The sequence below is a fragment of the Corvus brachyrhynchos genome, unplaced genomic scaffold, assembly GCF_000691975.1.
Source record: "Corvus brachyrhynchos isolate BGI_N302 unplaced genomic scaffold, ASM69197v1 scaffold255, whole genome shotgun sequence".
NCBI classification, from domain to species: domain Eukaryota; kingdom Metazoa; phylum Chordata; class Aves; order Passeriformes; family Corvidae; genus Corvus; species Corvus brachyrhynchos.
Window position 1 is genome coordinate 4,741,790 of NW_008238358.1, and position 13,923 is coordinate 4,755,712.

Consider the following 13,923-nt stretch of genomic DNA (forward strand, 5'->3'; position numbering starts at 1 on the left):
TGGTTTTAACCATGAGTCATGTTACCCAGGAGGTGTGTTTTCATTAACCTTGATGGGAAGAGGGATGAGTGTCTCACAAGAACAGAGCCTTCATTCTGTTACAATCTCTTTCCAATAGCTGGATAATCATTACTGATTATTTTCCCTTGATTTTAATTCATTTGCAGTGAAAATAAAATTTCTTTCAGTATCAAGGCTTTGCAGCCCGAGATCAAGTGGACTTGGCTCTATAACACACTACTTCAAGTTAACGAACAAGGAGTGCAACTACCAAGATGTACCAGAGATAATGCACTTGCTCACTTGATGTTGTATTTTCAGAAAATACAAAGAATCTGAACCCAGTAAAAGACAAAGAAATTGCTAAATTAGTCTGTTTCCAAAATAAACAATGAGCAGAAAATGAATTAAAAAACAAACAAACAAAAATAAACAACCCTACCAGAATCAACAGAGAAGTTCCACAAGATGAGAAGGATTTTTGTGTTTGGTTGGTTTTTAACTACTGAAAGCACCAGCACAGTTACTTAGCAATTCCCAGAACACTGTCACCCCTTCTCTCATCTGACGTGTAGCTATTACATGTAGATTTTATTGCACAATGAGAAGATGTAAGCCCAATCATTATTAAAACAGCAAGACTCAACCAGCTTCCTATATTCAACCTGCAGCCCTCTCTACTCATTAATTACATCTGCAGTAAGAGTATCTTGCTCTGCTGTCTGCTTCATCTGCTCCATTGACAAGAAGTACGTGAAATGCTTTCCGTGTTGCAGGGTTGGCAACTTCAAAACAGCGGAGTTTTACTCTGACTAATTACTTACTGTAGCACTGGATTGTATCCATTATTTTATGTGTAGATACCAGCATGTACCTCCCTCTGAGACCTATCTGAGAGCAGCTTTACAAAGAGGGGCTACAAGGAGATTTTATAAAATACCTGAAAGACTGGCTGCAGCACATTCCAAGCCTTGCTGTTACCCGTGTCTCTTAAAGATTTGATGGTGGCTGATTCCACAAGTTCTTTTGACTCAAATTTCTGATGTTTTCACCACATGGAAGTTCAACAAGGACAAACAAGCTATGTACCTGCTCTGGCAAAATTCATGTGCCAAATCAGTAACAGGGGGAAAAAGAGTAATAGTAGTAGGAAAAAAGTCCCAGGTACCAGCTCCTGTTTCTCCTCCTATCCCTCATTCCCAAACTTTCCTTTGAGAAAGACACACACCCCCCAACTCCCACTACCCCCTTAAAAAAAAAATCCAATAAACAGACAGGCTCTCATCAAAATAAAAAGCAAATTCTGAAAGAGAGGATCTTGGCGATTTCCTTATGCAAAACATGCTGATGTATTTAAACCCCTCTGATCACTACATATCCTAGTACCATTTCACAGTGGATACAGATACCAAGAATAGTTATTCTTTCACAGTCACAACCATGTTACACAGATTCTTAAAAATCAGTACAAATCCCCAATACAGAATTGTTCTATAAAGTTTAAGATCAGATATCTACCAGAGCCATATTTATAGTCATGGCTACTATCAGCTGTCCAGCTAGAGAATATTGAAGAAAAACAAGCATTTTTAATATATTATAGTTAATTTATCATCTAAGTGACATGTGTAGGATAACAATGTACTACAAACAGTAAAGAAAAATGATGCATTAGAAAAGGAAATTTTAGGGTTATTTTGTTGGTGAGTTGCGGGGGGGGTTTGTGTTTTAAATACAAGCCACACATACATGTATAGTTAGATGAGAAGAAAATTCATGAGCACCCCCAAAAATACAGTTGCTGGGGTAAAAAGGAACACTGAGATCAAGTAAGCAACAGACAAAATTATTTGCATTATGGGAAGCACAACATAAAACATACTACTCAAACAAATAAACACTGCCCCATTTATTAGGCATATTAGAGATGATTCCTCTTTCCAACAAAGGATAAAGCTATCTTCTTGCTGTGATCAAATTTACTCTTAGAGGTATCTCCTAGAGTGCCAGACTGGAAGGAAAAAAGTTGAGATCCTGGAACTACCATGATCAAAGGATCCCTACCTTTTTACCAGTAACATCAGTTACAATCTCCAAGTGTCCCATTTCTGGTAAATGAGATGTGATCTCTTTGGACAGCCCTCGAAGACTGCTTGCTCAAGCTTCTCTGAGCTAGACCACACACAAAAAGCAAGAAGCAGGAGAAAGTGCAACTCCCTGCTAAGGAAAGCAGCCACAAACTTGCTTTGAAGATCAAGAACCTTATAGACATCCGGCTCCCCACCACTCTGACAGCCAGGCCATCACTACTAATGGGGAAAACATCCCCTTGAGATTTGGGGTTACTGAACCTAACAGGTTAATGGAGATTACATGGACTTCACAGCCACAGAGGTGCTATTAAGTCAATTAGAGGTGCAAGTTTGTCAATTATATGGACTATTTCTAAAAACCACATTGGAGCCTGTACACATGATGAAATTGAAAAAAAACCTACCAGAAACATAGAAAGAGGTGATTCTCACAGCATGAAGCAAATACGCCTGGAGTCTGGGGCAGTATTAGCTATGAGAATTAAATAACTGGCAAACATCATGCAAGATGTTACAAGACAAACATGCATAACAAGTGACAAATGGTATGAACCATGCACAGTCCCCAGAGTATGTAGGCAAGCAGATACTGAACACAGACCAATATAAATAGGAACACAAGGAGCGGCACTCTACATAGGACTTTCAAAATCCTCAAATCCTTTAGGCTCTGGCACTTCAATGACAATGTAAAGCAAATCAGATGCAGGAAGTAAGTAATTGATTTTGGCAGAAATAATTCTTAAATTAATATTTTAGCAAAATATAGTTACTTTAGATAGGTAGTAATTTAAAAAATAAACTTGAACTAACATCTTTAGTGTAGAAAATATTATATTTTACCTGAACAGCAAGGGAAGATGCATTATCAGAAAGCAAAATCTGTTCCTCTGTTGAAAGAAAAAAAAAGAAGAAAAAAATAAACCACACAATTACAAAAAAACAGTGCCCATTTAGCTACTGACCTGTAACTGTAAACCATTCTGGGTTGCATTTCTTATGCATAAAACAAGGAGCACATATATAATTATTATGCAGCTGGACTAGAAAATCTATGATATGAATATTAAAACACAGGAAAAAAAAATACCAGAATTTTTCTCCTGCAAATGCAATTGCACTTATCATATATTACCACCAATGTTCAATAAAAAACACTACAAGAAAAAAAAATAAATGCCTGACTTTTATGCCAATTACTCTCCTTCTAATCAAAGTTAAATAAAACCGCATCTTCATACTTCCTCTGGCTAAAAAGTATTCAGAAACCTATAAAAGCAGCTTGCAGCTAATATTGCACACTGTGTCTAGGTCTGTCACACAAAAGAAAGATGACAAGTTCACTGCAATAAAAATTCCATGCTTAGAAGACTAGAGCTGCTACCTATTAGTCTTCATTACTTTGCAGTCTTCTGACAACTGTAGCAGGCTGCTGAGCCCCAAATGGGGGCCATAATGTGATCTGATGATATATGAAGAGCTGCTAAAGGGAGAGTGAACCATCCTAGCCTATACATTTTAACAGTTCCTTTTTACTGAGAGCCCACTTTACCACAAGACTTCAAAAATCTGCTGCCTCAGCTATTGGTGCAGTAAATCTGCCAACTGTGCCTGCAACCACATCATTTTACACTGGCTACAGCAGCCAATATAATGAGTCAATAATAAACCAAGGACCTTATAGGCCATGAATAGCTAGTTTATACTGGCAGATGCAAGCATAACTAAAACCTCTGACCAAACAAAAAACACAAAGGACTATTTTAACAGTTTCTGTGCTTCCTTGCAGTTAATTATCTTAGTGCATATTTAATGTGTTTTCTAAAAATAAAGTAATTCTTAATTGCCAAAACCAGTGTACCTACCCTTCAGTTGCTGATACAATGCAGCATTTTCAGGCCAAGGCTCTGCGGCTGTGGAAAGAGAAGAAATTAATTAAGCAAGCTGAATGCCAATGTACTTGCAAATGCTAACTGAACACAAATGTTACCCAGAGCAAGAATTTAGACTGCAAAGATGCTGATGCAATATTTAACCTGCCCTAAAAATGTCCCACTGTCACTCTCTTCTCCTGTACTTCTCTCCTGCTCACAGAGGGACATAACAGAGATGAAAGTCCTAGAATGTAATGTTGCAAGAAGAGATAAAAGGGCATGTCGGAACTCTGCCCACCAGGATGACTAGAGCTGCCTATTGCTGTAAGTTATGTACTGCTCAACCCTAAAATGGGAATGTCAATATGCATTCAAAAAACTGAATCATCAGTTCAAAACAGTTGAGCAGTTGTTAAAAAAAATGTGGCAAGGAAATAAAAGACACTCACATCCTCCAGTTGAGAACCATTGCATGTAATCAATCATAACACCATTCAAATATAAGAGAAGGCAAAAATAATAATCAGTACCAATTTACTGTTAATGGTAGCATTAAGGTAACAGTTCATCACATTGTTTTGTATTCATTACATTCCTTGTTAATGTCGGATTAAAAATCTATTTTTAAATATCAGTTCAAACTTGCATTCTACCCAAAATAGCTATTTGTACGCAAAATTTATGCTCTAATCATGTAAATTATTTTTTTAAAGCAATTATATCTATAAATAGCTATGTGTGGATCAAGCATAAATATGTCACTTAAGTAAGGCTTTGCATCTTTGCCTTTAGAACCCGAACTAAAAAAATGCACAGTTTTCTAACTATCATTCCTTTTGGATACTCATGAAGTATTAACTTTTATGGAAGTCACACAGAATGTAAAGCTTAAAACACTGTACGCAGTTTTGTGAAGGTCACTGCCTCTAACATTAAGGCACAGAGCCTATCAGAGTTATACTAGTATGGGCATGAGAAAGCAACTAATCACATTTAAGTGCCATGAAAAAATGTTTGATATTTTATCGTAGCAGCTATTGGTTTTACATCCCTCCACTAAAGTTTTGCCCTGGAGTGAAAATTCTTGAGGTGGAAGTACATTTACATCTTTAAATAAAAAGAGACTAAGAGAGTGTCTGCAGTACTACAATCTTGTGCTGGTTTGGCCAAATTTAGAAATATATCCTCTGAGAGGAGGCAGGTCACCACCCCTCCCCCACCAGGTTCAGGGAAAAATAAATTTTCCCCAAAGGAAAGTGAAAGAGATAAAAACTATTTATTTACCAAACACACTGGAAAAGGAAAATAATGCTAAATAATAAAATCTCTCACTGCGGAGAAAAAAACCTGGGAAAGTGTTCGAGTCCTCCCTTTGGTCTCCTCGGAGCTGGGGCTTGGCCCAGGGCCAGGCCCTCTGTGCCCGGTGGAAAGTCCTCCCAATGTGCTCTGATATTGAAGCAGTCCAGTGGAAAAGGGAGAAAATCCAAAATTCCAGGGAAGGAAAAAATTCAACTCTCAGTCTCTCTCCGGAGAAAAAGAAACTGAACAACTGGCCAAAAACTGACCTGGGGGCAGCAAGATGGGTGCTTCCTCGCTCCCCTGCCACAGCTGGGAAAAAAAAGAGCCGCAACCTCCGTGTGACCTTGAACAAGATGCAAACTGCTTTGAAAAAGTTTTGCTCAGTTTTTCCTTCCCCCTCTCATGCTCAGTTTAGGGGCATAGAAAGGCACAAGAATTAATTTCTGGGCATAGGGCAGCAATATGGGATACACATCATAAAGTCACACCAAGACAAACCTTAACCATTTAAAATAATTTATCTAATATACATTTCTTCAAGTCCACTGAAGTCTTGCAGGAGCAAATGGAATGAGGAAATTAAGAATGTTACTACTATATTTTAGCAAACTTATCAGTTCTGGACTCTGAGATACTTGTAGAAGTAAGTAAGTGACAAAGTTACAATGATCTTGTAAATGCTCCAGCCAAACAGTGAAAACATCCTTCTTACAGGCCCAAAATGGGACAGAGAGCTTCAATTGCATGGGCCCATTCCTACTGAAACTTTTTGCCTGATCCTCTTCTGACTGAAATGTCAGATTTATAACTAATTCTTGGATTTCAGCCCAAACTGGAAGTTGCCTATTTTTTACACAAGAACATGGCTGAAATACTTCTGGACCACAAAAATCAAGCAAAGTTTCCATTTTCCAACAAAAGAACTAGGTACTTTTCAAGAAATTCAGATTCTAATTCCAGTCTGATTTTGGCTCTAGGCTATATGCAGCCATGGAGATATAGAGATATAATATACACACACACACCCCCCCAGCTTCTTGCCACACAGAATCCAAAGCTACACTGCTGCTAAGGCATGCCATATCCATGCTACAAACTAAAATACAAGTGGAATATTGTTTGTATCTTGTTTGCCCTTTTCAGCTTAAATCTTACTTCCACAATCTACTCACATACATATTTTCATGAACCATATCTGCTGACCCTAATTTTATTAGTCATTATACTAAGTCTTTATCCCACAGTCCTAGTACACAAGAGCAGACACCCAACTTGAGGGAAGGAAAGGACAAGGGTAGTTTAAAGCTTTTGTGTTCACTCATTCATAGTTGAGTTGTGTAATAATATATGGTTTTGACAAGTAAATGAAACAAGGACAAACAGCCAAATTAAAATCTCCTTCATTATGTGTACACCTTAAACTCCAAACTTGAGCAGTTGTAAAAAAATTAATGAATACACCCTGCACCTGGCACCTGACAGTCCCAGAGAGAGGTCACAATTCTGACCATGCTTGGATGAGGTAGACACACGCTCACAAGCCTTGAACCAAAGGCTTCAGTTCTTTGCATGCAAAGCAGATCAAAGGTAACTGATTTCATTATTGCTATACAGACTGGATTTTTAAATTATCAGTTTCACATTAAGATTCACATGTTATTATCCATAGCCATAGAAAGTAAACAAACTCTGCAGTATGAATTCAGAATTGCATGCAGATCGTGTTCAGCAATACCAGAGGTACAAATACCTGTGCAATACTCTGGAAATCAAATAATTAAGTACCCATTCACTATCTGTCCCATACCTTACAATTTCTACTCATTCTCTCTCTTCCAAGATGTCTAGAGTATGAAACATTTTTTTCTGATGAAGCAAGAAGTTTAAATATACACTGCTACATAGGAGGTCCAGGTTCGTAAGGTACAAGCTAAATTCAAGTATGAGCTCCCATGCTGCCTCTGATTAGTTACAAGGTGAAAACATGCAGCTAAGGGAGACCAGAGAGCAGCTGGGGAAGAGAGGAGGAGGAATCACTGAGGAGTTGTCACATGCCTCCACAAGAAGAGAAAGTGTGTAACATCTTTAATGTGCGGCAATGACTCTTGCCTTATGAATGTAGGTGAAGACATAATTTGTAGAATAATAGGCACTAATATTACACGCTGCTTCAGTTCTGTCATATTTCCAATCCATCAAGTTGATTAATGCTATAATAACTCCTCACAAACTTATCATTTGTGCACTAATGAAGTCAAATCCAGTTTATCCTTTGGCAACTATAATCTTCTGGTCTGTAGATGTTCATTTCTCTCCTAACCACGGCTACTGTGGCACTCAGTATATAAAGAGAAAATTAACAAATGTGATGTCAATTCAGCTTCAGAAGCTTTCAACATTTATGTGTTAGATCCTACGCAACAGACATTTTTATCATTAGTTGCTCACAGGATGAAATAACTGCCTGGAAGCATGCCTTACAGGAACAGCTTCTCTATATTTCTTAAGAATAAGGAACTATTTGGTTCTTCCTTCTGCCCCCATAATCAGAGGAATTACTATTGTGTGGTTTTCAATGGGTCTGTCTCTCAGGCTTGCAGTCTTTAGTAAAAATTGTTTTCCCACCCTACCAAAACTTTTCCCATGGTTAACAAATTCAAGTATTTAGTCTTTCATGTGGATTGTCTGCTGTTCACGACAATCAAATCTCATACTATTGTCTTTCACTACTTCTCCTCTACCACACTACTTGTTGATTAAAACAATAATGCCAGTTATAAGAAACAGCCTATGGGAAACAATCTGTGGGATTATTCCCCCCCCGCACCCTCCCTCCCCCCAGCCATAAACATTGTCTGAAAAGGGCATGAGTTCAAAAGTAAGAGGGGAATGAGAATTAAAAAGACATGGACACAGAAAGCATCACTACATAAGCCTTGTTATCCTGGGTGATGAGAACTCAGCAGACACAGCACCCCAACAACTGGGGAAGTTAAACAGCAACCAAACCTACACCAAATCTTCTTTGGTTTTGTGGATAACTAAAAATGCATGAAAATTTCACTAAGCTCAATGTATTTGTTAGTCTAATTGTTTTACTTATTAACAGTTTAGCATAGAAAATGCTGAAGATTTCAAAGTGGTAATAGGGTTCTTAGTGTCAAATTAGAAGAAAATTCTGTGAACTGGTATGTTGCATGTTCCCAGTGGAGTTTTAAGTACTCAGGTTTGTAACTATTGAAACAGATTCCTAACTCTTCACCTGTCATATCAGAAAATGACTTAGAAAAAACATAAGTTTTGCTCCTTAGAAAAACTTCCAAAACACAGAATGAATCATGACAGTCACATCAAATTCTTTGCCACTAAAACTCTATAGCATTAGGTGCACTTTTCAGATTTTGTGGTGAAATGTTTTACTTGAGCAACATTAAGACCAGAGATTGACATTCAAACAGCAATTTGATTCCAATGTTTCCAGATGTTTCTGACTGACATTTCAATAAGACTTTATCAACCCAAATACTTTTGGGACAGTAAGAGAAAAGAATGCATACATGCTGTAAGAAGACATACTCAAGAGCACTGGACTCCACTATCAGCAGGGGATCAGCAGCTCACCTGAGGCCTACACATCTCAGCTCCAACTAAAGCTCTCAAAACAGGATATACTACACTTGCACATTGGTGAATTTTAATTCAAAGAATGAGAGGCTGCACTAACATTCCCCCAGTGAAGTCTTTTCAAGAAGAAGCACCACATTTCCAAGATGCTCTGCAGTGCCTCAGCCCCACCAACTCTTTGTCTGGGCTGTTCAGAATCTATTTATGAGTGCATAAAACTCGATTACAACTTCTACACTCCAAATTACTGGGAAACTTCATCCTGTCTCAGTGCTGCCGGGATGTATGGGGGAAACAGACATTTTTATCCACCTTCCCCAAGCAGCTTGATGATGATGAAAGAGATGTAACGAAATAAATGGTTTACAGTTATGCCTTTAATCCTCTTACTTAAAAAATAAGACTCTGACTGTGAAAATGAGAAGACACAAAATACTTTGCATATTAAATTGTGGAATATGCTAAACAACAATTTAGCCACTTCAGTTGGTCTAGTATGAATAGCCAGTTTCAGCAGTAGGGTAGGCAGTGCGATTTGCCCCATAGTCTGCCACTAATTTAGCTTGCTGGCAAGCTGTGGCATTCTCGAATACCAGCCACAGACAAAAGCCAGAGACCTCTAGATCCAGGCATCAAGATGTTCCCTCCTGCATGGGAAATTAAGTCATCAACAACTTAAAAGTTTTTGTAGGAAAACACTCAACTTGAAATTAGGCTGTTCCCAGCTCTCAGCAATACCATGGAATTCTGTTGGGACAAGAATATTTTTGGAAGGCAATGAAGATAGAAATAATATTCTGTTACAGAACTAGCCTATGCCTAATAAGAATCAAGGCTAAAGAATTAATACCAAATGTTATTATCTCATCGATTATTTCGCACTTACTATACAGTGAGAAGTAAATCAAGATAATGTCTGCCCCTAATCTCCTCTAAACTAAAATTTACTAAATTCTCAGTTTGCCATCAATTTTTTGTTTGATATCTTCTGTTTTTGTAAATGCAGTACTCAGCAGACTAACAATCTTGTCCATGCAGTTCACTGTGTGCTGTTGTGTAGGTGAGGCTAGGACCTGGCCTGGGAATATTTGACCTTCTTTGATAGAGCCATTTCATGAAATGTTATGAAGCTTTTATGGATCAGATAAAAATAAAGACCACTCCTTCTCCAAAATCACCACATTTGCATGGATCAGTTTCCTTTTTGTTATAATCTTCTTAAACACTTTGATATTAAACTTACATAAAAAAAGAGGAAAGCTAAAAACATCTGTATTTACCAGTCTGGTTCACACGGCATTAAAGGCCTACTACAAGAGGCAAGATATCATCTATTAAAAACAAGCAAACAAAAATACTTGGCATTAATCTGAATCACTGTATTGCAGTATTGCAGTATTACAGCTGGAGAGATTAATTTATGCATTATTTTCACATAGTTTCCTTTAGCATCTCCCTAGGTACAAATTTGATTAAAATATAATGAGGATTCTCAAAACTGCTTTTTCACAAGAGTAAACACTAAAAAGAAATTCAGTCTTACATCCGGGCAACATCCATATCCAACAACATTACTTACTAGTCTCTAAATGCCATGAAGCAAACATCACAACAATCAGCAGGGAAAGTACTTTTGGTTTCCTAAGACTGGTGATATGGTGGGGACCTGCTGCTCAATACCAAAGAATCACAGAATATTCTGAGTTGGAAGGGACCACAATGTCCTAAATGTAGCAACCAAAAGAAAAGCACATGGAAAGCTATTCCCCAGAACTGCAGAAGGAAGGAGGATTACAAGACACTTGATGTTAAAATGCATCAAAAAAGAAGCAGTTCATACTCTTCTTAATACAAATCGGTATTTTCAAGTAGGAATACATTGTTTAAAAAGAAAATGCCAGGAACTGATGTGTTTCTTGTATCCAGGAAATAAGTGGAGGGGTACATTTTGACTAACACAGTGAAGCTGCAGCCACTTTGGAACCAAAGCAGTTAAATGTCTACATCTCATACATTAAGAGTGATCAATAAAGGAAGTATGAGAAAGTTGTGAATTAGCTTCCTTAAGACCCACCAGTTCAACCTACCCACACGGAGTACACATCAATTTCATGTAATTGCCTGATCCTGTAAACTAACAAGGGCCAAGAAAAAACGAAAGCATCAGCAACTCCCTGGCTGTGCTGACAAAAGACCAAAACATGTTTCATAGTGCCTTGCCAAATGAAAACCAACTTTCACACTCTTTAAACACTATGCATTAAATCATGTATCAAATAATTACATCATTTGCTTAAATCTGTCCCTGGCCTCCTCTGCAGAGCTATTACAATCCAGATAAAACATGACCACTCAGTAATTATCGATTGAGCAGACAGTCAATGTAAAGACTCAATCTCAGCAGCAATTCTCAAACTTGAGTTTCCTGTAGCTGTACCACTATGAGAGTCAGGATGTGACATTACTGCAGCAGCCATTTACCATGACATAATCTACTTCTTCACCCTCCAAGAGAGCTATTAATTGCATGTATTTAAGCATAATTCTGTTACTGTCTTTGAGTTACACATCTGTGGCTCAACCCTCCAGGGTGCTTAGCACTCTTGCTGCTTGGGCAGGCCACAGGAGGGAGATCCTGTGAGGAGACGAGGCCAAAAAAATCTCAACAAAATCAAATCCATAAATAAAAGTTGTTCCTAAATCAACATCTGGATTTCTTCAGAAAAATCAGAGAGTGTGCCAGCTAAATGATCTCAAAAGATTTATTTATAAAGTCCTGACAAGCTGGAGTTATTTTACTTATTTCCGATATTCAGCATAAATGCTCCATCTCAAAGAAGCACTGTAATTCTTAAAATTAGCTTTTTATAGATCTCTAAATCAATCCCCTCCCTTTGTGCTACTTAACTCCCTTGCTTCTCTTTGGCCCTGACCCAAGAAATCAAACTTCAAGCACAGGAGCTGTGAAGAGGACAGTGGAGGCATGATATTAATTAATGCCTTACTGAACTGGGACATTTCTTAGCCATGATATCTATATTTGTATACTTTAAATCAGCCCTTTGAAAGCTCTCCTAGATTAGGACCCCTCTTTTCTGTGATAGTCTGAACTCCTCCTCCCCCCTAAGGATGTTTGGCAGGCAGTCTGACCACCACTTCTGTGAAGGTGCCCCAAGGAGTTCCCTGCTTTCTCATCCACAGCACCCCTGCTCTGATCCATAACAAAGATCCAACGCATCTGTCTCACCAGACAGGACATCAGTATCCCATACCTGCTCCAAAAGCTGCTTCCCACACACACAGTTCCTGCTCACCCAGCCCTGGCCCCTCTGGCTTTTCATTAAGGCTCCCCTTCACTGTCTCATTCCCTATCCTGCCCACAGCCCTAAGCACAGCAGCACCAGTCGTGCAAAGGTGCAAGATGAGCTGAGATGTCTAGGCAGGAGAGCTCTGCAGGGTAGAAATGCAGACAGTTAGCACTGCTGCAGTCAGGCAGCCAAGTGCTGCTAGCAAGTGGGAAGATGCTGCTTTAGGGCTCAGAGCCTTTAAGTCACCCCAAACCAGATCATGGTATTTGCCGTAGCACCTCTTACGCTCTCCCTCACTTCTGGGAAACACTGCAGACTCCCTGCTTCAAAACCTGAAAACATTCACCCTGTTCTCTTAATCATACCCTCACAGTCTTCCTCATTTCTTTTCCAAGGCTTTCAGTGAGAACACTCTGATGCATCCAAAGTTTCTCCAACATGGCAATCAAATGCAAAAAGAAACACACGTGCAATTGAACTTTGAAAGTTCTTGCTAGGACTACAAACATTGCATTGCCTTCACTGTCATCATACCACAGCTAAAAGGCAGAACTGTTAAAAAGTCCCATCTCTCAGCATGTCTACTTTCCAATTCAGTATGTACAAACCAATTTTTTTGGTTGAGCTCTCATCCTACCCAATGAGACTTTTCCTGCATTCTTTGCAGCATCATTGGAATTTTTTCCTTTGATGTTTCCAATTCTTCCTGAGCATTTCATGGGTTTTATTACTACATATAACTTCTTCCAGCCTGTACTAGAACGTCCATGTTCATGTGATAGCTATGTCATCTTCTCAATAACTGAAGACTAGAATTTAAAGGTAATAACAAATTTGAGAGCATGGTGTGTACTTTCTCTCTGTCCTTGCCATGGCTTGCATGCAGCTGCAGTTTCTCACTCACTTTCAAAACAGACAGCTGAAAACACCCAGCAGTGTAGCAACATGTAATGCCTGTTCAACTAGAGCAAAGAACAGCAACCAAGCACTTTCATTTATTCTTGCTTCAAAAAAAAAGTGACTCACCTGGTCCAAACCTACAGGAACAGACCAGGTTATTCCTGAGGACAGTCAGAGAACAGAGCATCCGAGGACCAGAGAGAAAAAAAGAGTGAGAAAGAGAAGAAAAATCTGGTTCCTCTCCAAAGTCATTCTCATGATTTGCTATTTTTTTCTATGACCTATTGAGCTGAGGCTCCTAAAGAGCACTCTCATTCAAACCACTTGTCGTGGTTTCATCAGCCAATGAAAGTTTACTTGAAATTCAAACTGGACAATATCAAAATAGGTGCTACTTTTGGTTTACCAATTTTGTTACCACTATTTCTAGAGCAATCTCATTTCTGGAATGAGAAGACATCACTTTAGCAGAAAACATGTAACAATAAAATTATGATTAGAGAAAGACTGCTTAGTCTTAACAGAGACAGAAACAATTATAGAAGCATGCTCTATTATAAACTGTAATTATGCTGCTGCTTAAAAACAAGAAATAACAATATTTCAAAATGAAATATGTACTCTACTCCCATAATTGTGAAAGCAATGTTTTCCCTGACCTAAAAAAAAGATTGGATAAGCAATCCACTCAAAGGATTGGTCCACCTCAAGCCATGAAACATGTCTGAGCATAAACTGGCAGGAGAAACATAAGAAACTTCCTTACTGAAACTGAACAAGAGTTAAAAAGGATTCCTTCCAGCTTGATTACCAAACGAAAAGCAC

At 38.5% G+C, this 13,923-nt stretch overlaps 1 protein-coding gene across 1 annotated transcript in view; it reads right to left on the bottom strand.

The window, feature by feature from the left end:
* The window catches only part of MTX2 (metaxin 2), a 29,092-nt gene extending 15,792 nt beyond the window's left edge, over window positions 1-13,300 (bottom strand). Inside the window, exons 1-3 of the mRNA XM_017735794.1 lie at window positions 13,225-13,300; window positions 3,959-4,006; window positions 2,937-2,983 (exon numbers count right to left, since the gene is read on the bottom strand). Of these exons, the coding sequence (XP_017591283.1) occupies window positions 2,937-2,983; window positions 3,959-4,006; window positions 13,225-13,285 (156 nt within the window). The 5' untranslated portion in view covers window positions 13,286-13,300. The remainder of the gene's footprint in view (window positions 1-2,936; window positions 2,984-3,958; window positions 4,007-13,224) is intronic.
* Between the last annotated feature and the right edge of the window lie 623 nt (window positions 13,301-13,923).